Source organism: Papaver somniferum, unplaced genomic scaffold (assembly GCF_003573695.1).
Source record: "Papaver somniferum cultivar HN1 unplaced genomic scaffold, ASM357369v1 unplaced-scaffold_15, whole genome shotgun sequence".
Lineage (NCBI taxonomy): Eukaryota > Viridiplantae > Streptophyta > Magnoliopsida > Ranunculales > Papaveraceae > Papaver > Papaver somniferum.
The window spans coordinates 2397906-2422810 of NW_020624376.1; the positions used below are offsets into that span (position 1 = coordinate 2397906).

The 24905-nt window shown below is 35.1% G+C and overlaps 2 protein-coding genes and 1 non-coding gene across 4 annotated transcripts; all 3 read left to right on the forward strand.

Moving 5' to 3' along the window:
* The first annotated feature begins 1735 nt into the window (after positions 1 to 1735).
* On the forward strand, positions 1736 to 1808 carry TRNAA-UGC. The gene has a single exon. It is a non-coding gene; the product is annotated as a tRNA-Ala (tRNA).
* Positions 1809 to 1893: 85 nt separating this feature from the next.
* Positions 1894 to 5971, forward strand: LOC113335802 (adrenodoxin-like protein 1, mitochondrial). Its single transcript, XM_026581843.1, has 7 exons — positions 1894 to 2059; positions 4104 to 4168; positions 4588 to 4655; positions 4913 to 5019; positions 5255 to 5304; positions 5390 to 5472; positions 5588 to 5971. Exons 1-7 carry the CDS (start codon positions 2002 to 2004, stop codon positions 5700 to 5702), a joined length of 546 nt encoding a protein of 181 aa, XP_026437628.1. The 5' UTR covers positions 1894 to 2001; the 3' UTR covers positions 5703 to 5971.
* A 7115-nt stretch (positions 5972 to 13086) lies between these two features.
* On the forward strand, positions 13087 to 19143 carry LOC113335692 (respiratory burst oxidase homolog protein E-like). 2 transcript variants are annotated; one of them, XM_026581713.1, is made up of 14 exons: positions 13087 to 13914; positions 14025 to 14184; positions 14346 to 14394; positions 14499 to 14612; positions 15111 to 15587; positions 16408 to 16791; positions 17019 to 17114; positions 17252 to 17367; positions 17457 to 17627; positions 17730 to 17865; positions 17998 to 18210; positions 18281 to 18409; positions 18699 to 18777; positions 18917 to 19143. In XM_026581713.1, exons 1-14 carry the CDS (start codon positions 13290 to 13292, stop codon positions 19024 to 19026), a joined length of 2859 nt encoding a protein of 952 aa, XP_026437498.1. In that variant the 5' UTR covers positions 13087 to 13289; the 3' UTR covers positions 19027 to 19143. The 2 variants fall into 2 exon arrangements, with proteins under 2 accessions (XP_026437498.1, XP_026437497.1); XM_026581712.1 differs by having other exon boundaries at positions 13088 to 13914; positions 17730 to 17889.
* Positions 19144 to 24905: the final 5762 nt, after the last annotated feature.

Sequence of the window (24905 nt, forward strand, 5' to 3'; positions counted from 1 at the left end):
CTAATCATAACCTAAAATTAAATAAGAGGGTAGATTAGGTATTAAATAAATAACTAGATATGAGGTGACCTAGAATTACTTCTAATGTCTTTACCCAAAATAAAACTATGGTCCCGAAAAAACACCATGGTCCCCTAAAAATCGTTTTTACCCCTTTTCTCTCTCTAAAAAAACAAAAAGAGTCTTCCACTCTTTCCTAGGATGCTGGAGTTTCAGCGTTAGTTAAAAAATTTGGACTGAAGCTCATAATCACTGCAATTCTGCATAACTCTTTTACGTGCAAACACTTAAGTTACATATCTCTTAATTAACTCCATTTGATTCAATTGTTCAGACTGACTGATGTTCTTGTATACAAATTGGGACGGTCGAGAGCTTGTGTGATAATTGGAAGCATCCAAAGTTATCCACCCAGAGTAAGACACTCTAGCTCCCACCTCATTTCTGGAAAATTAAACCCAGTTGGTGAAGATGAAGCTTCTGCTAATGGATACCCAATGAAAGGTGGAATCACTGGCGATGGATGTGTTGTACGATCAATTTTCGATAATGCTTTACCCATTATAACAAAATCCAACACATAGATGTGTAAAACATCTAAAAAAGATTATCTCCTCTACAATCATTTGGAACCACTCATCGTATTGGTCTTCGTCACAAGAAGTTAATAATGTCTCGTACATTTTCAACTCTCCACTCTTCGATCTATCCTATTCCAAAGACGGTGGATATAAATCAAGGTTCTTTTTTGCACTCCAATTTGACCAACGAACTGTCCAGCGCATCTTTCTCCGTAAAAAAAAAACAAACATAAACAACATAAAAGAATGAAATGGTTTGCATAGGTCACGTAAAGTACTAGTTTATAAAAAAAGACTATTATTGGGGCGTCATATTCCATTAGAGGGGCGTCACCTAATAGGACAAAAACGGGTCGCCCATAAGTAATATCAAAAACCCCTTATCTAAAATAATTTGGTAATGACTAAACAATCCTTATTTAGTTAGTTTTAATTTAATTTAATTAGATAAAAATTAAATTAATGAACATTGTTGTATACTTCGTGAATTCTGGGACAAAGTTTTTGTGGGAAGAAAAACTGGCCGTAAAATAAACTTCTACCGTTGGAAATAATCTAAACCTGGACGTAAAATCACTTCTACGGTTGGAATTAAAAGAAAAGTAGACATAAAATCAGATTCTACATTTGGAATTAAAAGGAACCTGGACATAAAATGAGCTTCTACGGTTGGAACTAATTCAAACCTGGACGTAAAACTACATGCAAATAAAATTCTACAGTTGGAATTAATCCAAACCGGGAAGTAAAATCACTTCTACGGTTGGAAATAATTTAAACCTGGACGTAAAATCACTTTTACGGTTGGAATTAAAAGAAAACTGGACGTAAAATCAGATTCTACGGTTGGAATTAAAAGAAACCTGGACGTAAAATGAGCTTCTACGGTTGGAACCAATCCAAACCTGGACGTAAAACTACATGAAAATAAAATTCTACGGTTGGAATTAATCCAAACCTGGACGTGAAATCACCTACGGTTTTTAAGTTTTTATTTTAGTTAAAGGCTAATCTAGATATTTTGTATATGTGTTAGGATATCCCATAACCGCTTTTTTGGACATTAAGAATCCAAATGAAGCCCCTTTGTTGAAGTGTGACGCCCCAATATATAGCCTTTTTATAAAAACGCTAAATGACGAGGATGAACATCCGGGGATGTAGCTCACATGGTAGAGCGCTCGCTTTGCATGCGAGAGGTACGGGGTTCGATACCCCGCATCTCCAATTCTGTTTTTTTTAACCAATTTAACTCGCTTAAAATCCAGTCTCTCCAAAACTCACCTTTTTCTGTTTTTTTTAACCAATTTAACTCGCTTAAAATCCAGTCTCTCCAAAACTCACCTTTTTCGACACAAATAGTAAAACACTACTCCAAGCTCTTCCTCTAAACCCCTTCCTCCTTCTTCTTCAAATCATCATGTTCAGATCAAAACTCTCACAGTTCTCGTCTCTACTCAGACAAAGACTTTCAATAGGTATGTACAGTAATCTAAAAAGATTTCACTTTTTTCTTTTCTTTCTTATGTAATTTCTTTCTCAACGCATAATTGTGGAAAATTAGAATCTGGGCTGTTCAGTTTCCTTGTTAGTAGTGTTGTTTGAATCCATTTTGAGATTGGGTTTTGATATTTTGATGGAAATTTTGAGGGTTGTTCACAATTAGGTCTTTAAATGGGGTTTACCTAACAATCAATGTTCTGTTTGTTTGGGATGAATTAGGTTAAATTTTTGATGAAATTTTATTTTTAGCTGAAGAACCCCATAATGATCATGGGTTTTGATTGTTACTTTGAATTATCATATGGGCACTGTAAATTAGGTTGTTAGAAAACCCCCCATTTTGATCTGAATGGTAGTTTTGAACTTCTTTTTATTTGATTTTAAGCCCAAGGAATGAATTCAGTGGATCCCCAAAGCATTACCCCTATATGTTTGTTACTACCCCTTTACTTCTTTAAGATGTTATTTCTCTAGGTTTGAAAGCCTACTCATCCTTTCCAGACAGTCAAATGTGCCAGCTAACTGCAAATTTTAAGTGCTCTCTTGTTTTTCTTTCACCTAGCTTTTTTCTGTATTGCTGTATCTCCTTGAGATAATTGATATTTGAATGGTGGGAGTGGACCCAGATAACTTTAGAAGCATTGAGGAAATATATTCATCATCTTGCATATTCACTGTGAAGCATAATATGGTCGGGTGTTTCACAAGGCCTGTTAAGGAGATGCCATCTGTTTATGATGACGAGGCTTCCTCGCCATAGCAAAAATGGAAATCGACACAAATATATGAATTCAGTGTTTCAAGATCCTGATTTGCTCTCGTATCTGCTCATCTAATTCTTTTAGGTGGCAGCCTACACTCAAATGTTTTTTCACGTATAATCAACTTTATGCCACTCTTAAAGAAGAAGAAACGCCAATTTGATGGGAAATCTCGATTAGAAATGGTTGTTTCATATATTTATTCTTAGGATTCCATGGTGGGAGTATATTGTCTGTAGCATCTCCTGAGCTCCACATGAGTCCATATTTCATAAGCCTGTCCAGATATTATAAGTTCATGGATGGAAGCCACGGAAGACTAAAATCCTCTTCCTTATAATTTCAATGGTTTTCCTCCGAGGCATGATTTTATTTTCAAAATAATTGGTTTTCTGGTTAGATCCGATTTTTCTCTCGCATGAAGCTAATAAAATCCCTTAATTTCTTTTTATATTGATCTAAAAATAAAAATCTCAGTTCTATTTTTCTTTCTGGATGTTGTGTCAGTGAGGTAAATGAGCATGTGGATATTTGCTATCCATTGTATCTGCTTATCTTTGAAAATCATTTTTAGGTTATAATTTATACTTATCCATAGCCTTTGGCTACTGTATCTGCATGATTTGATAGATGTTGTTCTCTGGGTTTGTTGAGAAGTTGAATATTTCTATAGGTAGTCGACGTTTGCAGATATTGTTTAGATAGATTTTTGAGGATGCGGTAACAGTTATGATAGTTGAGGTTGAATATGTTTTGGGATTTTTCACTAGTATGGTGTGTTATTCAACCTGTGACCAAACAGAGAAATTACTAGTTAACAATTGTTGAGGTTAGAAGAACATCAATTTTGACCTACTTCATGTTTACGCAGGATAAGGCCTTCTGTATTTACGATATAGAAATGTGTGTACGACTGTTTAGCGGTAAAGCAGGGTTACACTTTTTAAGTAGGGAGCTGCTGTCCAAATGAACGAGAGTTGCATTATGGGGGCTTGCCAGTTGTAGAATAATGATATGGAGCATACCCCTGCTATTACTATATGTATATGAATATCTAGCCTGGTTTTTGAATTCGAACGGCCACCTGTACAAGGTTATTCTAGCTACTTATTTTAGATAATGGTGTGTGCAAAGGATATGTCGATGTCATTTAGGGATTATAAGATTTGGATAATTAGTGAAGTTGCTTAAATGTTTTCTAGTTGATTTGAATGATATCAAAAACTAATTTTAACACAATTATTTTTTCTTTTGGCAGGTCCGGTTACTATAAGTAAAAGGGGTTACTTGCAAGGACCTTGCCGTGCCTATTTTAAAACCTTGGTCAGTATTACCTCTCTCTAATTTTAAGGTATCTGTTTCTTTTTGTCTAAACACTATGTTATTTCCAAATACATCTAATTAAGATCTTACTTCAGCATTACCATGTCTCCGAGTTGGGAGTATTTCCCCACTATATGAAGGGTAACAATATTGTTGATGAAAGAAAAAGGTAGTCTTAAGAGAGGTCCGCCGTCTATTTTTTTTAAGGCAGATTTGGATAAAACCATCTTTTGGTGGATTAACACTATTATTATGAGTTGAGTGGGCTGTCTTTAATCTGATGAACTAGCATTCCAATGCTTGATCTGATTAGCTTCTTATTTAAGTTGTTAGTCTGGCCAAGTGTTGTTGACGTCCTTGTTTTATTAATTGGACTGGTGAATTATTAATCTGAACCTCGTAAAATATATAATTTTCAGAAGCCTCGTCCTCTTTCAACTTCAGCTGCGGATACTGCTCAAGGGGAAGGAGATAAGCAAGTAAAAAAGTAAGTTCTAGCAGACTTTACCATAAGTGTGACAGATGTTTAATATGATTATGATTAGCTTTTCCTTATTACAACAGAGTTAAATGAGAAAACTGAAACACAGGTTAGCTTACAAAAAGAATTGTCAATTGGTCCTCACAGGAGTTCACTAGTTGAATAGGTTTCGTATGATGAAAATGATTTTCGTTTTTTTTTGTTTGTTTCCTTACTTTGATTTTTTTGTTTGTTTCCTTACTTTGATCTGTGTTATCATGCAGAATATCTGTTATATTCATCGACAAGGATGGAGAAGAGACGAAAATCATGGTTCCTATTGGCATGTCCATGTTAGAAGCTGCTCATGAAAACGATGTAGAACTTGAAGGTAACTAGTAGCTATATCTTATTCAGTTTCCGAACCTTCAACTAACCATACCCAGCTATCTATTTCTCTACTGGGTATCATCATCTCGTCAAAACACAAAACGAAGAACTCAGATTCCTTTTCGTTTCTTTTTTATTGGTTACTTAGAAGTTCTCCTTCGAGTATTATAGCACTTGGTGAAACAAGGTTATTCATCGGAATGGGAAATGATAAGTGTTTTCTGATTTAATAATAGGAGCTTGTGAAGGATCACTCGCGTGTTCCACGTGTCATGTGATTGTGATGGTATGTACATAATCGCACATAGATTTATTTCATGGCGTTTTGGCTCTAAAGATGATTTCAAGCTAACAACCATCTCTCATTTCAGGATACGCACATGTACAACAAGTTAGACGATCCTACAGATGAGGAGAATGACATGTTGGATCTTGCCTTTGGGTTAACCGAAACGTGAGTCTACCTATGATGCTGTGCTTACTAAAATTAAAATACTCACCTCCCTGTTATAAAACCAGTTTTGCGCACATTGATAATGAGTTATTTATTGCTTGGTGTATTCTTGCAGGTCACGTCTTGGATGTCAAGTGATTGCACGGCCTGAACTTGATGGTATTTGCTTGGCATTACCGGCTGCAACCCGGAATTTTGCCGTTGATGGGCATGTACCAAAACCACACTAAACATTTTTTAAAGGTGAGCTTCCAGATTTATCGGCATTATAATGATTATTGAAACCCTGGTGAATACAGAACTCAGAGTATTATCTTCATGAGTGTAAAGAAGTAAGTATCTCATTTTTGTAGTATCTTCTCGATCTTAGTAGATTAGAGAGCTGATGTCTTCCCCAAATCAGCATATGTATAAGTACAAATCTTAATTTATAATTTGTTGAATTATATATATCCGCATCTTCTCTCAATAAAACACTCATTCTGGGACAGAGCTCATATCCGCATTTGAAGTCCACGTGACACAAATTTTTGAGGTGCTGCTACCCTTGTTTTCCTATTCTGCATTCAATTATCTAGGTTTTAACTGAGAGCACTTCTGTGATAGTCTTCATATAGTCATTGCACAATAGTAGCTGGCTTGTGTTTGTGTACTTGATCCTGAGGCCCAATGTCAGTTCTCGAACTTTCAAATGCCTCAGGCCCTCGAGTGGCTGAGCCTGCAAGCAAGCAGAACCAAATTAGACTTACTGCTATTTTTATCCATTACTTTTGAAGTGTACTTGGTGGTTAAGTACTTATTTGTTTTTTACTATTGTCTTGCCTTATCTTTAAAGGGTTAGGATCTGTTGACATGGTTATATTGACATAATCTGTTGACATGGTTATAGTTTTTTTACTGAACCCAAACGACAAGGAATTTGAAGCTAATTTTTTGGTAATATGTTCTTCTTATAAGTCTCTACATTCCAACAAAAAATGAGATTATTCCTAGATGTATAAAACCGCCATCTACGATTTTGAATATTAACCGTTGAAGATTAACGGTTGAAATTAAAATTTGTGGATAATGAAGTTTCTTATCTCGGAACACTCTCATTTTTGGTAGGAATGTAGAGTATTATATGAGGAACATGTTGCCAAAAAATTAACTTCAAATTCATTGCCGGTTGGGTTCAGTAGAAAAAATGGCGCTTAAATGTGAAGATTATGTCAATATAACCATGTCAACGGACCCCAACTAGGATCTCTAAATTTGGACCTACAATACTCGGATAGCCAGATTAATAAAACTCTGATAAGAATTCTTTTAAACCAAAATTCCTTGGATTGTATTGTTTGTTGTGTAGAACACTTGCTTGGCAGCATGTTGCATGTCAACATGGATGATCTTACCTACCTAAGGCACTGATTTCATTTGTTATATATGTAGAAAATTTCAACTTGGACTCTTATCAGTAAGATCTGTTGAATATTATTTCGCTCTCAAGAAACCCTAGTTGTCATTGCTTACGCTTCATGATGGTCTCTAAGAACCAGGGAGTAAGTTTTGAATATGTGAAGTGGCTTAGCAACGAATCTGACAATATTGTTCTTACTCTTCATGACTTGGTCCATTAGTTACTTACTGAACCCTAAAATGGTTAAAATATGATCAAGTTCGGAGTTAGTCAAAGACATGATTACAGGTTCATTTTTGGGTGATTCTACTCTAGTAAGACTATCCCTATGTATGAAGTAAAATTTCTTCTCAACTGCAACAACCAAACTTGAGTTAGAAACCTTAGTTAAACAAGCAACTTTACTTGGTATACAGAACGGAGAATTAGATGGGATGATGCTATATAGTGACCTAGACATTTTGTCTCTCTTTAGAGACCTAGATTAAGAAATATCAAGACCAAGAATGTGTGTTGCTCATGAAGACAATTTGAAGCCACAAATATATGATCAGATCACAGCCATCACCTAAAATAAACACTTGGTCAAAATTGTTGGAAGTCGGTGAATACCCCATTTACATGCATTCCACAAATCTTAGGTACATTTGTTTAAGAAAACAACGTTTCCAAAATGGAAATAAAGAAATGTGTTCAAGTACAATGTTTGTAAGAAAATTCACTTGGTCCTCAACAACAATTACACCCACTTTGATAGCATATAGTCTCCGTGGAATCCATCTTGGTTCTACGTGGATGACATTAATTCTGTAATTTTTATTATCCAACATAACTATTGTGATATGTGTTACGACAGTTGTACACAATGTGTCTGAATGTGATGATCTGAAGGTCTTGAACAATTCATGCTGAAAAAGGAACAAGTCATGTACAAAAATTGAAGTTTCAGCATAGTGTTACTGGGAAAAATGTTCTGCCTAGTCACAAACAATTTTACACTTGCAAACCAAGATAACTCTTGCCAACCTTCTAGCTCTTTGTTTCACACTATCTATGGGTGGATATTTTTTTCGTAATTAGTGGATTGTAGTTAGATTTAGTTTGCTTAATTCTTGAGCAAACTAAAAGTAAATAGGTGGTGTAGAACTTACTATCTTTAAATATTGTTATAAACTGATTTTTGTTCATGATGGTTTGCCAAGTAAAAAGTTAGATAGAAGTAGAATTGGAAAAAACTCTTGCTCATATAATCTTCTATTTTGTCAAATTATTGCTTTACCACTAAGTATCCCATCATCAACTAGATTTTTCCATTTTCTCATATTTGGTATATGTGGAATAAAATCATACCATTAGTGATTGTCAATTACCAAAGAATTTGATTTAATAAGCAATCTAGTAAGTATAATTACGAGTGTCACAATCTCGCAACGACCTCGACTCGTATTTACCGTTGGTTTAAACATAATTATGTCGGTAATCGCGACGTTAAATGTAATATTAACTGATCATGCATGATGGTCATTGCTAATCATCAATAAGTTGAGAGTCCTAGTCTTAAATCATAAGTTTGAAAATAAAAAGAGATGAACATAATCATAGATGGTGAAGTGATTTTTAATGATGTCTTTTCCTTGTTATGTTTTGTGTTGGCAAATATTACAACCACCGAAAAAAAAACTATGTTTCACTTTATATTTACGTGTAAATATTTCTTTCTTTTACCAACAAAGATTAGAACCGAATCTACGACATTTTGAGCAATGTTACACGTTTTTTAGTATTTCTCAGTTTAGTAAGTCGTCTTGAGAGTAAAGCGAGTGCTTATGGTGACAACGGACGACCAAGTTCAGTAGCTCAGGATAGGAAGTAGAAAGAGACGAGAAAAACCATATTTTGTAGAAACAAACCATTCAAAAAGGACAACCTTAAAAGCATTTTCTGAAAATACATATACGAAGACAGACTTTTAGAGTTAACATTTATTTTTGGGAAAATGCTCCAACAGGGATGCAATATTGGAAATCTGCCCGATATGACACATTCTTCGAGAAAAGGTTCAGTATAAACAAATATGTAGTAGGTGGTTAAGGTGAGTTAATCAAACAGAATACGATGTATCAACAAAACAAGTTTGAAAAATTGCACAAACTTATAGTCAAGTGATGATCATGACTCACGGCACATCACTTGCATCTTACTTGAGAACATTCTTTATATCCATGCTGCTTAGTTTTCAACCATTCTTTATACGTTAGAAAATTCTACAAGGATGCTACTAGTTGGTTAGCCTTTTCTTAATTGATGTATGGTGCCGAAAGGAATCGTATGCAAGTTCGTATTGCTAACCGTAAGAAAATGGCAGTACAGAAGTACTCGCATGCAGTCATGTAGCTACATCGACCAGTTAATTAACTTGCTTGCTGCCTATACCAAGTTAACGATAGAAGAATAATATAGTTATTGATGCGTGCATGAATAAAGAAAATATTGCTTGATTTCCTGCTTCATCTTTACTCTCTATATACTTTAAGGTAATTTGTACTGGTATTCAGGTTTTATACAAATCCGACTTTCATCTCCGATTGTTGATGATCAAGGATCGGTGTCTTGACTTTCGGTCGACTGTCAACGACCACGTTGGATCTGATAGTCATCTGATTATGTATGTAACTACTAACGAATTTATCAAAATCACCATATTTCTCATTTTTCTTAACGATGGAATCTTTTTCAGTATGTTTACGTACGTGTTACTTATTTAAATACTAAGGGTAAGGTGATTAACAACGATATTTAACTTAACCACCACCATATCATGATCCATCTATCAATATATAATATATATATATATATATCCGTACATCGACCATGGTTTTAGAAAATTTAGATCATCCCAAAATTCGTCTAAACCATGCTTGACATGTACATCTCAACTGCATAAAGAATATTCACATGATGTCTTTCATGATCAACATCTTCTTTCTAGTAAGACAAACCATATCGAGATTGGAATATATACCCGATTATTTGCAACCCATTTCGATTAAAAAAAATAAATTGCAACCCCATGATGTTTATACATATATGAGCATGTAATTTTGAATAAGACATGTTTCATGTTTGTACGTAGTTATGGAATCCCAACGGTGAAAACTAAAACTTTCACCAAATGACTAATAATTTTCTGAGATGGACAGCAGCAATCAGTCGGTATCAGTCTGCAGCCTAACAAATGACTAATGCACTCTATATTTTGAATGATCGCCATCGTCGACATCATCACCATCTTCTAGAGAAACTCTCACCATCACAAATCGGTAACTTCGAATCTGAAAAATTCATAACTAATGGCGACGTTTATTGGTTATACATGTTGGAATATTTTCAACGCCGCTAACCAAAGGGGGGTCCTGGGGGGCATCGCCCCCCAGGCTGTGGTCGACCTGACAGGTCAGGTCGTGAGGGTCCAGGGGAGACCGCCCCTGGCGGGGGTTTCAAGGGGGCAACGCCCCCGGAAGAATTTTTTGAACTGAAGGTTTTATTTGGCCGATAAAAGCCTGTTCGAAAATTTCGAATCCAAAAGACACCATTGATGTCTGTTGATGAAGGAACCTGACGGTTCGTGAATAGAAACATGTTGGCGAATAAAAAAAACCTATTCCCAACAGGTGCAAAACCCTTTATAAATAGCTTCTCCCAGTTTCGTTTAACACATAAGAAAATTCAATCTGTTTTCTCTGTTTCAAAAAAAGCATCATCAGAAATCAGAAATCTCTTTGTGTGTTCTTGATTGAGTCAAGGGGTACAAACCTTGAATTCAGTTTTCGTTGCAGGGCTTTCATTGTATCCTGAAGGCAATATTTCGCATACCTGTTGTAATCGCCAATTGTTATTGGGAGGGTAGAAATATTTGTCTAAAAGAAATTTATACAAGTCTTGAAAGTTTTGGAGTGCAACACTTTCTTCTCTGTGTCATTCATCATTTGTGAAACCCATTTTTTTCCCAACAATACATGCTGGTTATTGTCAATATAATTTAACTAAACGTTACCAGAAAATCTTTCTACTAGCTTGGATCAAATTGCAAACCAACTAGCTAGGGATCGTTCGAAAATTAAACTCCTGTGCAACATATACAGTGCTCTTTCTGAAGAGTGATTATTTTACTTTTAGATGCAACATGCAAAATTTGCAAATATTCCACTGACAATTATTTATTAACGCCATTTAGTTGAAGTTGGAAAAATAGTTTTCATTCTGCCTCTGTTTTGGGATCACAGAGCAAATTTGAGTGTTGAAGTTCCAAGTTAAGTCCGCTTCCAAATTTTAAGGGGCATACTAGGAGCTTTTGAGCACAATGCTGATTTTGGGCGTAACTGAACAAATTTGTGCAGCAGAATCACAAGACATATTTAGGATCACAAAGAAAAGTTTTGGACTTAGGTTAGGGTGCATGATCCAAATTTGAAGTATTTGGTCATATTAAATTCATGATGAAGATTTTAATACGACCTTTGGGTCCGTGGAAAATTTTTAGGTCACCATGCAAGTTTAATTAGTTTATTTAGCAATTTTTTTTGTCCGTGACTTCAATGTTTGAGTAATTATGCAAATCTGGGTCATAAGGTAGATTTAGGGTCATAGTGACAAAATTGGGTTAATAGATTAGATCTGAAGTTACATAACATATTTTGGGTCAGCAAGCAAATTCTAAGTCACGCTGCTGATTATGAGTCATGGTTTATTTATTTTTTATTTGAAGTCACACTGCGGATTATGAGTCATGGTTCATTTATTTTTATTTGCAGGTTATAAGACAAATTTTGCAATATATCAATTGGAGTATTGAGTTGAGTTACGGTAAATTTTAGATCACGAGATAGTTTTTTGGTCATAATGTAAGCTTTCACCACAAAGCAGATTTTAGATCACGAAATTAGGATCATGGTGCTCATTTCAGGGTCACAGTGGATGTTCGGGTGATGGTGAAGATTTTCTTTCAGAGGGTGTATTTTGAATCATAATGGCAAACGTGATCACTGAATTTTTATCATTTTCTTGGAGATTCAAAATTACCAAAAAGAAACCCGTACTTCCTGTTAATACCAAAAAGAATAAAACTAAGAATATAAGTGAACACAAAAATATTCATCATAAACATCCATCAATCACCCTATTCTCTCATTAAAAATGAAAAACCAGCTTGATTCATGACCAATGGTTGGATTCGTGAAGTCTGACAATTTCAAGAACAACAATATTTTGAACTCCCCAGTCCCCCCAACTTTTTCAAGACCATTTCTAACAGTGGTATAATACTTTTCACAAATACAATCATTTCGAGAGTGACCAAGTGGAAGTTTCCGTCTGCCATATGCAGTTCCAGCTTCACCACGTTGCAGATGACATGATACCATAACCCTCCTCATTGGTAATTAATATGATATGATGTTTGAATATTATTTCAGAAGTTATATTACGATTTGATAAAATCTAAAAACTGCTCTCTTAGCTTTGGAACATTCAAGAAAGAATTTAAAAATAAATTAAACAAATTGTTTTTACTTTAATTTTTAAACTCTTGGCATCTCCATATCCTTCAAAACTTTGAAGTTCAACCAAGAACATTTTTCTCACTCTTTTTTTTTTCTTTTCCTCTGAGAATTCACAATTAAGTTAACAAATGTCATTACCTCCCAAACAAAGGGAGAATTAGAAAACAAAACAAAGATAAGTGGTTAAGTGTTACCAAGAAGAGAGGTGGGTGGAAATATCTTCTAGTATAGAGTAGTACCCACACCATTGTCTATAACCTCAAAGTACAAACTAGTAATCCAGCCACCAACCAAACCAACATTTGGTACTTTAGGATTGACCATTATTTAACAATCTAGCTATATCTATCTACAGTTATATATATATTCTACACCCACCCCTTAAGATCAACACAAGAAAATCCCAACAACAAATTTTCCCAAGCAAAACATTCCCCAAAACTTTCCCAAATCCCCCTTTCAACTATTCAAACAAGCAAAAGCAAAATAACACTATTTTACTCTCAAAGTACACGTGTCAAAAACCCAATCACTCTCCACGACAAGAAAATCAAAACAAAAAAAGTTTTTTTAATTAATTTTAAACTCATTGGATAGATAATTTTTATTTCTCAACTACTCTCTTTTTTGTTTCTTCCTCTTCATGATCTTCTAAATAAGAGTAGAGCACGACTTGGCATTGTAATCGTGAGGTGATGTAAAATGAAAGAAGAATCAAGCAGCAGTTGAGAGGTGTTTGTTTTGAGACCTAACTAGTGCCATCTGGTGGTGCTTCTTCTGTGTGTGTTCTCTCTCTCTCTCTACAACTAGAGAGAGAAACTATCAAACAACAACCAAAAAAAAGAAAAAATATAGAGGAGATGGTAGTACCATCAACTGCAAGTAGTTCAAGAAGATCAAGATATGATTTCTCAGAAGAATTATTTTCAGATTCAGCAAGTGATTATTATGGAGGTGCAATGTTGCCAATGTTTTTACAAGACTTGGCAAGAAATGATCAAACAAATGGTGAACAGAATTTTGTAGAAATCACATTAGAACTCGAAGATCATCCCGATGATACGCGACATTCGGTTGTTATTAATGTTAATACACCAAGGTCAAGATCACAGAGGTCTGTTCAGCAAAATGAGTCATCATCGGCTTCGTTTTTTTCGAGAAGTTTATCAACTACATCGAGAATAAAGAAGAAATTTGCATGGTTGAAATCACCTTCGAGTAGAACGTCCGTTGATGTCGAAGCGGCACCGGTGCCGTCGACGGGGTTGAGCAGTCGAGATGCCCGGAGAATAAAAGCTAAACTTGATAGAAGTTTATCAAGTACACAACAAGCTTTGAAAGGGTTAAGGTTCATTAACAAGAATACTACTACAAGAAGGGGAAAGGCTTATGATCCTAATGAACATTGGTTGAAGGTTGAATCAAGATTTTTTAAACTTGCTAAAGATGGTTTACTTTCTAGAGATGATTTCGGTGAATGTATAGGTAAGTACTAGTTCTTGATTCTTGAAATGTGCTTCACTTACCTCTCTTTTTCGCGATCTTTTCGCGCTTTTTCGAAAGTTTGGTAACCGGAATTGGGTTTTGTTGTCTAGGAATGGTTGATTCGAAAGAGTTTGCAGTAGGAATTTTCGACGCGTTAGCCCGAAGGAGGCGTCAAAATTTGGAAAAGATTAATAAAGATGAACTTCATGAGTTTTGGTTGCAAATTTCAGATCAAAGCTTTGATGCTCGGCTTCAAATATTCTTTGACATGTATGTAGTACTATGAGTTTCAATTAGTTTAATTACTATGAGTAATTTTTGATTAGTTTGACGGGGGCACAATGTCCAATTTCAAGAAAAGTACCATATTTTTTAGCAAAGTTAATTATATTAGATGATTAATGGAGTTTTTTGTTTTGGGCTTCATGAAGGGCTGATAGTAATGAAGATGGGAGAATTACAAGAGAGGAAGTAAGAGAGGTAAGGGGTCATTAAAAAATTTCTATCAGTGACTAATTTTTTGTTAATTTTTTTTGGTTTAGTGAAGACTAATTACTTGTTTTGGGGGCATATTGACCAAGTAGTTGATAATGTTGAGTGCTTCTGCAAACAAATTATCAAAGTTGAAAGAGCAAGCAGAAGAATATGCATCATTGATCATGGAAGAATTGGATCCAGAAGGTCTTGGATACATTGAGGTAAGAATTTGGAACCAAGAATTTTCATTTTGCATTCCTTGGTTGGATGCTATTGAGACACCTGATTTTGTTAAGGGCTAGCTCAATTCCAATGTGAAGTTATCTAGTTGCTTTCTCCATCATCACTATCACCCCCACCACCTCATCAACACCATCAGCATCTTAAAAGGTTCCCAATCATCATCTTAGCTACCACTGCGTCGCTATCTTTTAGCATGGCATCAAGGGTATCGCTGCCACGGTCGCCATCGCTGTTTCATATTAGAGTACTAGTTTACGTAGTCAGACGAGGTAGTGACTAGAACGGTGAGGTGGCTGGGGGTTGTACCCGTGGAAGTGCTGACATCACCGCCACTTTGCGAGTTACCCCTTATCTGAATTTAATCTTCTAGTTAACATAGTTATCTCTTTAGGATTAAGCCATGTCTGGTTAGATTAAAACAAACAAAAGAATTAATGTCTTGATTGTATTTTTGTGATTGTATTTTGTTTTTTCAGTTATGGCAGTTGGAAACATTACTCTTACAAAGAGACAACTACATGAATTACAGCAGACCATTAAGCGTATCCAGTGTAAATAACTGGAACAACCACAACAACAGGGGTACCGGAGGCGGCACCGGAACACAGTCGGAGACAGCAACATTAGTACCAAGACCACTACATAAGTTGGTCAGAAAAGTAACCCATAAAATAAAGTATTTGGTTCTAGAGAATTGGCAAAGAGCATGGATAATGAGTGTGTGGCTTCTCATAATGGCCGGTTTATTTGGATGGAAGTTCTATCAGTACAGACATAGAGCTGCATTTCAAGTCATGGGGTATTGTTTTGCTACTGCTAAAGGTGCTGCCGAGACATTAAAGTTCAATATGGCTTTGATTCTATTGCCGGTTTGTCGCAATATGCTTACGTGGCTTCGTTCTACTCGTGCTCGTTTGTTTGTTCCCTTTGATGACAACATCAATTTCCACAAGGTACTATCTATAAACTATCACATGAAAAATATAAATTACAAGAAAAGAAAATTTGATTGTTTGGAGAATTACTAACCCTTAGTGATTAAGAAAGACAGTAAGAATAATACTCACCAACTACTATAATGACTATCACAGCATTAAGCATGTCTTGTTTGTTTAGATACATCATTTCGTTTTCCTGGTTGTTGAATTTCCAATATTTTTTTTTCCACTTCTTAATATTTTTTTAATTTATCATAAATTAATGGTATTCTCTAAATAAAATTATTAGAAAATAGATGTTTGAGTTTGTAGATAAGAAATGAAAGTTTATGGCTAACACGATTGATAAAATTGTAGGTGAGAAAGTTGTTTATGAATCATTCTGCAAAAAAAAATTAGAGAAGACTTTTGAGCTTGGACAAATATTTGTTTTACCTTTTGGAAAAAATCAACAGACTATTTTCTTTGGGAAACATTTTCTGAAGGAAAATATTTCCCAACTTGACTGTTGAGTGATTCTTTACGCGTGGTAGTAGTAGTAGGTGAGAGTTTTAATTATGCATTTATCAGTTTTGTTCACTCACTCATAATGTGAGTGGACAATACTCACCCTGAATGTTTCTATTCCAAATGTATAGTTGCGTCGTGTGGAGCCATGTTGGTAGGGGCACTAGTTTGTAGGTTCATGTGACTTTATGGTGCTCTTTTCAAGTGCATGGAGTTCGTAGATTATCTTCACAAAAAAATCAGATTTTAAAAAAATATCTTGAATTTGATAAGTAAAATGGTGCATCCTATGCAATCCTAACTTTTTCTTTCCTCATTGTGTATTCAGGTGGTTGCATCAGCAATAGCAGTAGGAATAGCAGTCCACACAGGGAACCATTTGGTCTGTGATTTTCCACGTCTAGTACACTCATCGCAAGCAAAGTTCGACCTAATTGCAGCGGAATTCAAACACGTAAAACCAACATTCAAATTCCTATTCACTGGTATAGAATGTGTAACAGGATTTACAATGTTGGCTTTGATGACCATTGCTTTCGTACTTGCAACTAGCAAATTCAGAAAGAATCTAGTGAAGTTACCACCGCCACTGAACAGAATGACTGGTTTCAATGCCTTTTGGTATTCTCATCATCTTTTTGCTATTGTCTACATCATGCTTATCATTCATGGAGAAAGCACTTTCTTCGTTCATGACTGGTATCAGAAAACGGTAAGAACCTTGTTTAATCATGCATTTCTGCTGTTTTAGATTAACTAGAGTTAGGTCATCCAAAGAGAATTTTACTTCTGCTAAAAAATACCCCACTGCAAAAGTCAGTATTACGACTAGGTTCGACTACAATTCATCAGTCTAATCATGCATAAAGCCACAATGTCATTTTTCATCTGCTCGAAAGACAATCCAAATAAACTAAGCATTGAAATATTTACTTGCAGACATGGATGTACATATGTGTTCCATTGTTACTCTACGCTGGAGAAAGAAGCTTAAGAACCAGAAGATCAAGACAATTCTCTGTGAAGATTTTCAAGGTATACCCTCACTATCTTTATCGAACAAGGGTTCGACATATTCTACTAAACCTTAATGGTGGACAAGGACAGGATCCACCAACTGTGGAGTGCAAATGACTTTATCTAACAGATTTCATTGTGATATTTATAACCAGGTTTCAGTATTACCAGGAAATGTATTCAGCTTAACCATGTCTAAACCCCAAGGGTTTAAATACAAAAGTGGCCAATACATATTTCTGCAGTGCCCAACAATCTCCTCGTTTGAATGGTAAATTTCACACCCTGGCCATTTCAGCTCAGATCTCGGGGATTTTCTTGACTAACTGGATTTCTTTTCCTAATTTTGGTTACTCTCAGGCACCCATTTTCAATAACATCAGCACCTGGAGATGACTACTTGAGTGTACACATAAGAACAGTAGGAGATTGGACACAAGAGCTAATGAGAGTATTCACAGAAACTTGCAGTTCCCCGAATCATATTGGGTTAGCAAAATTTGGACAACCAGGAAGAATTGATCAAAGAGGGTAATACATAACATCACTGAGGTTACCTTTCCAATTTACTAAAACCTAGCTAGCTTATTTTCATTCGAGTTAAACTAATTCTTGGGGTTGACTTTATTGCAGTTTACCACGGTTGTCAGTCGATGGACCCTATGGAGCTCCAGCACAAGACTACAGAAACTATGATGTTTTACTACTTGTTGGGCTCGGGATTGGAGCAACTCCTTTCATAAGTATCCTAAGAGATCTTCTCAACAACGTAAGATTAGCGGAGGATCAAACAGTAAGATAATTCAGAAAAAATAAGAACACATTTCAATTTCAAATTTTCATATAGATTGGTTCTTTTATGAATTTTATGAGTCAACTAGGAATTGTATATGAATTTCAGGATTCATCGGTAACGGATATGAGTAGGTCAGAAGATAATAGTCTGAATAGTATAAATTCTCAAACAACAATGTCAGCAACAACAACAACATCAAGTATGAAGAAGAAACCGCAAAGAACTACTAGTGCTCACTTCTATTGGGTGACTAGAGAACCTGGTTCTTTTGAATGGTTTAAAGGTGTTATGAATGAAGTTGCTGAAATGGATCAAAAAGTAAGTAAACTAAGAATTTATCTCAAGTTGCTGTTTTTAAGTTCTAAATTCTGATTCAAACTGAAAACAGGGAGTTATAGAGATGCACAATTACTTGACAAGTGTCTATGAAGAAGGTGATGCAAGGTCTACTTTACTCACCATGGTTCAGGCCCTAAACCATGCTAAAAATGGTGTTGACATCTTATCTGGAACCCGGGTACGGACATCTCTTATATACATACTCTCTTTTACAAAATATATGTAGCACCCACCTCGTGGAATTACTCGTATACCCTGTGAACTGAGAAAATTACCCTTACCCTGAACCAACATGACAACATAAGCAACTCGAGTGCAAAGATATGTTGGTGGTGGGAAATGTCTAAATTGCCTCGTAAAACTAGAATTTTCTTAATAAACCATATAACAATCACTTTCCGTGTCAACTATACTATATGGTTCGTGATTGCAATCTATGTGACAAATTTGAGTTTTACTTGAGGCAGGTAAGGACTCACTTTGCAAGACCAAACTGGAGAGAAGTCTTCACCAAGATAGCTAAAAAGCATCCACACTCTACAGTAGGTAAGAAAAGAAATCTAAAACTAAGAGCACAAAACAATCAAGGAGTTACAATGGGTTCTGAAGAACACACATTCGGATTTTTTAGATGCATAAACGTGTAAAAACTAATTCATAATCTGTATGATCCAAATGATTGTAGGTGTATTCTACTGTGGAATGCCAGTACTTGCAAAGGAATTGAGGAAGTTATCACTTGAGAAAAGCCAAACTACTACTACACGATTTGAATTCCACAAGGAGTATTTTTGAAGCCCTGAATTTCTACAGGTTCATGGTTATTACTATTTTTTTGTAATTATTAAAGGGAAACAATTGAGAAGAAAAAAAAAATATAATTATAAATATAAACTTACATATTTTCCGTTATAATTTTTTAATTTTACATAAATTATGTATAATGTAAATAAGCTTTAGCAACAACCAAAAAAGAAATGTCATCTGATGTTAGTGATTAGATAGAGGAACCTTAACTACTATTGATAATGAAAGGTTGGCGCAAGTTGACAAAATTGTTTAAACATATTCTATTGTAATTAATGTAATGCTAAAGGATTCTGATTCTCAAAAGTATAGATAATTCGAACTTTTACTAACAATAGAAAACTATGACATAAATATATAAATGCTCGTTCCAAAAGAGACAAGTTCTAGCGGCATTTCAGACGTGATCAGGTCAACCTAGTTACAGCAGTTACGTAATCGAAGGACTTACTTGATAACTTAGTCACATCAATCATCTCACAATCGCTTTAGAAGTCTGCTAGCCCATTTTCGAACACGGTTCCTCAATGTGAAGCCCACAAAAACACCAACAACGAAGGCAACTCCACAAAGTTTTGTGCATGTCCAACCCGAAACCATGTGGCTGCAAAGCAAGTAAATACCCATAAACAAAAGGAAAGAAAGAAAGAAAGAACGATGGGTGCAGGAAATTACACAATATTGTACATAAGCAAAACATTACTCATCAACAGAACTAAATCAATCAAGTAATTTTAAGGACAGAACACAGACCAGACAATATGCCATCATTTGTTAGACGAACTAAAGAAAGCTAATTATCTGTTATTAGTGAAACAAGTGAGAAACCATTTATATATGTAAAAATAACTGAACCACACAAACGACCTAAGTTACCATCCCAGAAAAATATATATGATGTTCTACCTGTTGGTTTTGTAATAGCATCTTAGCGAAACTACATGGACATGCTAACAACAGCGCATTGTACATATAGAAGGAAGCTCAGCATTTAGTTGCTAATTTGTTATCTATAATATAAACCACACCACTAAAGCTTGAGCCTTTAAAATAATAACCTTGACAGGAAATGATCAATTTTCAGACCCCAATATGATAGATATAAAACAGCCGCACAAGTAGAATTAGAAGTACTAGTAATTTGCAATAGAACACGTTAATTATATTGCTTTAGAGTAAGAACTTTACAACGTTACCTTTCAGGTTTTTTCTGCCCTAGGTGTTGTTTCTTCCTCTAGATTTGTTTTCTGCTAGTATTCTTCTAGGCTTCTGCGTGTGTCCTCTACAAGCACTCAAGGTGCCTATTTATAGGTTTAGGACTATGCTAAAACTAGTCATACACGGATTAGGAAACCCCCTTATTTTTTGTAACCTTCTAGGAATAGAACTCCTGCTTTTCCTTCTAAGAATAGAAATCTACTTCTACAATTACTTGGTTTAGTTGTATTTTAAACCAAGGCATAGAGGAAGCTCATCAATTTGTTAACAACAGGCACTGGCACACATAAGAGGAAGCTCATCAATTTGTTCCTACCAATATTACACCCATGCCACTAGAGCTTGAGCCTTGAAATAATAACATTGACAGAAAACTAAAAAGAATCAACAATTTGCATCTTCCAAATCATAAAACTACAATAGTTAGGTCTTGGATAACAAATTGAATCTTATGGACATCTCGTAGCGGCGTATGCAAATCTGATTTAGATAAGGACCCATACCTACATCAATTTCATACTCTAGACAAATATCATCTTCAACAATGTAGTAAATAGAAAGTACTGACACTGAATCACATCAAAACAAAAGACATGAACTAAAAAGAAAAATTGAACAAAACCCATGAATTATTATCCATCAAATTACAGAAAAGAGATAATTTGGGGTTAAAGAATAAAGTACCTTGAAGTTTTACGAACCACAATATGAGGTTGATCAGAAGAGAAATCACTAGAAATATATAAACCAGGAGAGGATTTAGAAGCAGATGTATAATCTTTTGCAATTGACTTAAGTCCTTGTGTAACACCTTCCATCGGAGAAAATCCGGACCAAATTACCAGGGATTTATACTTCCACAGCGAATTCTTCTCTAGGGTTTTAGTCTATTAGAGGAAACAAAACTATTTCTGGAATCCACAGAGGTTCCAAAGTGGATCCGGGGGTTTTGAATCCAGAGGTTCTAAAGTGGATCCGGGGTTTTGAAGTATGGGTATCGACTAGGCATTAAGTGGGTTGGGCTGCACCATTATCAAGGTCCACTTTCATTTACTATGCCAGGTGGTCTGGCAAACAGGCCGCGACATTATGGGATAAGGGTTCATCGATATACTTTCTACCGGGCGATCGCCTCGATAAAAATTCGATCCATGGGCGGAGCCAGGACTTGTGTGCTATGGGGTCGAATAATTTTTTTCCCGACAATCACATTTTTTTATTTATTAATATATGGAAGTTCACATGGTATACATGCTTACCACATTCGCAATGGAACCATAAATCACATTTTATATACATATATCTTGGGTAAAGAATTATACACATTGATGCTAATATCCGACAACAATAATATTGCATGGCAGAGTAGCTTGAGTTTTTCATGTTCCAACCCCAACGAAAATGATTGAGGCACCTGAACTCCGAAACCGTTGTTTTCTAGTCCATTATTAATTGTTTTCTTTAGTTTTTCTTAGAAAGAGTTTGTCGGGTAGAAAAGAATATACAAAGCATAAGTGATCAGATTATATCTTATACCCATTACTATCAAGTTTCAATTGTACTATTATATGTTGCACCCACACTATATTGAAATTACAAAAACCCCAAGCCTTTTTTTATTGAAAGTGAAAATTTGATGGGTAGAAGTGACCCCACTTGCATCCCTTTCCCCGGTCCCTGAGTCGATCAATGGCGCTGGAGATTCCATTTCTCGATAATATTCAATGTTAACTGTTATTTCCCCCTCATTCATTCATATATACACTTCATCAATTTATTCACACCCATTTTTACATAAATTTTACTATTTGCCTATTTATTTTATTCTAAGATTACTTATTTTTAGTTTTATATATCTTCAGATATATATTGCTACTGCTTGATGAGGAGGCAGATGAAGTTAGGGAACTAAAAAGTAATATGCTAATACATTTCGACAAATACCTAGAGCCTCAGAGCCAAGATAAATATTCACAAGAAGATATTGAGGGAGGGAATGGTTCCACCAGAAGCTGATGCACGATTATTTTTTTCACGATTGTTTGTACTCTGAGTCTCTGATCAAGATTTTTAAGCTCGATTCTGCATCCTCGACACTTGGTGATAATAACTATGAATAAGCTTTATCAGGTAGAACCCCAATCTGATTATCCGTTTGATGAACTGAATTTAGAGGTGATAGTCTTGATCAAAAGTTTATTTCATCCCTTAGGATTCTAGGTTATAGAAACATGCGGATTCAAACGACGAGCACCTTTGTATGGTAAAACCAATTTCACACAAGTATCTTTCATTGTTCTGCGAAGTAATAATTCATCAGTTTAGTCCAAGGTATTTGTGAAAACCAACCGAGGAAGATGTTAGAGAAATTTGAAAGCAAAACGAGGATAGGCTGGGATGTCGTACTTATTTGGTCGGTCAATCTAAGGTTCGTTATACTTATTTGGTCGGTCAATCTAAGGTACGTTATCCAACGCTAACGGTTATCCTTGAAGCTTCCCCTTCTTATGATTATTGGATATGGCATGCTTTTTTTGGTTTCAGGGTTCACAAAATGGTTGTAATGTTTTGCACAATTCGTCTCTGTTTGAATATCAAAAGTATGGAATTTTTCCACGTTCGAGCACTGCTTGGTTGAACCCACAAGTTTTGCAATCTCAATCTTGTTGCCAATGTTAGATGAACAAAACTATATCTTGATTTCCAGTCTACTAAGCCAAGTCTCGGACTAGGTATAGAAGTTAGTAATTGAGTATCAGACATTACTCTTTGAGGACTAAATCAACAAGGTATGTGAAGACTGGACCATTCTATTTACTCACAAGTATCTATTCGAGGCTATGTCGTATAACTTATGGTAGATTTATTGCAAATAAGAAATTTCAAGTCGAGCTTTTCTTGTTAAACATCTCAAAATATGATTCAAGCACTGAATGTTCATAGGTCATTAACAATATTAGTTCGAAACAATTTATTGTTCCAGAATTAATTTTGTGGATCATTTGAAAATTGCCCAAGCAATGATTTTATCATTTGGGAAGGTTTCAAAGATCAAATGTTACAGTAATGATAAATTCAAGGTTAGCAGTTTATTAGTTGCCGTGAAAAACATACTGCTAAAGCTAGCGGACTATACAGGGGGATAAAAAAGTTGTCACTAAGTATGTTGCAAAAGATTCCCAACCATGAGGACATGTTGGTAATGAAAAATATGGGTAGACGTCCATAAATCAACAACATATGATAATAATATAACTACTTTAGGAAGACGTCACAACTACGATATTGTTAGCAAAGATTCACTTGTTCCTACATAATAATGTAACTGATCATATAGCCATAGACGATATAAATGCAAATGGCGAGTTAAGTAAAGATAATACTAATGACAGCTAGTAATTATTATTCCTAATAATTTAGTCGGCACCTAGATCTTCTTGCTTTTCCGATAAGTGAAACTGGGTATACTCAAGGTCAGCAGTACTCTAGCACTTAAAACAGTTAATGGAGACATAGAAGAATCAACGACATAGGTTGTCAACAAAACATCTCAAATAACTACTAGTCCTCGTAGTAATGATGTTAACGCTAGCTAGGAATATTTATGTGACGAGAAAGGGGAAGTTTAATTGCAAAAAGCAAGAAACAAGTCATGGATCTCCTCTCATATGTTAAACATGGTTGTTATTGCTAATATAGAATGATTTTGTAGACTGGATATATATAGATGATAATGAATATGATGACTATACAACATTTTCATTATGGCTTGTATTAGTGAACTTGATGATAGAAGAAATTCCTTTTTCCCCTCGGATGGTTTTTAACTTGTTTTGCGTGGCTATATCAAATAAAATTGGTAAATCAAAACACGCAATCTACTTGAAAGCTCACGTGAAACAGTTTTCATACAAAACTACTTGGATGAGTTTATTGTAACTGTAATATTTTAATTTTATCGGCTTTAACTTTCCTTTATACTTCTTTTTTTAGGAGGTTCTGGCTGTTTTTTCTTTTTTCTTCTAGTAATAATTTTTTTTACTAAAAATATATACAAAGGTAATACCCACTCCTTTTTGGGCTATTGTCAGAGAAAGCCAAAGGTTTAAGTTTTCAGTCCGATCCGGACAACATTTGATTCAAACCAAGCTGAAGGACAACTGAGTTTGTCCGTTCACGTTTTATTAAGTTTCCCATTTTTCTTCCTTACTTACCCCGAACCTTAATTGGTAACCTAACCGAAGTAACTGATTAAACTGGTCAACGAAAATGGTGGAAACATAATATTGATCACTACAATAAAAAGTGTGTAGTGTGTACACTGTATGACTTACAATCAAATCACTCATTCTGGTTTTGTAAGAAAACATTTTTGAGAATTTAGTGGGATGACTTTACAATAGTTGGTACATGGTAGTCTTAGTCTTGATTTGTTAGGACCTTCAAGTAAAGAGAAATGCTTTTAACTTACTGTAAATTGTTCAATCCAGGAAGGAAAAATATCTTGTCTTCAGCAAGCAACATTGAGTGTTGATTACTGTCTATCCAGGTTCATTTGTTATACAAGCCAGATGTATTCATACTAGATAATTTCAGTGGTTTATAATCACATACTAGATAATTCCAGATGTCTCATTTTCTTGTATAAA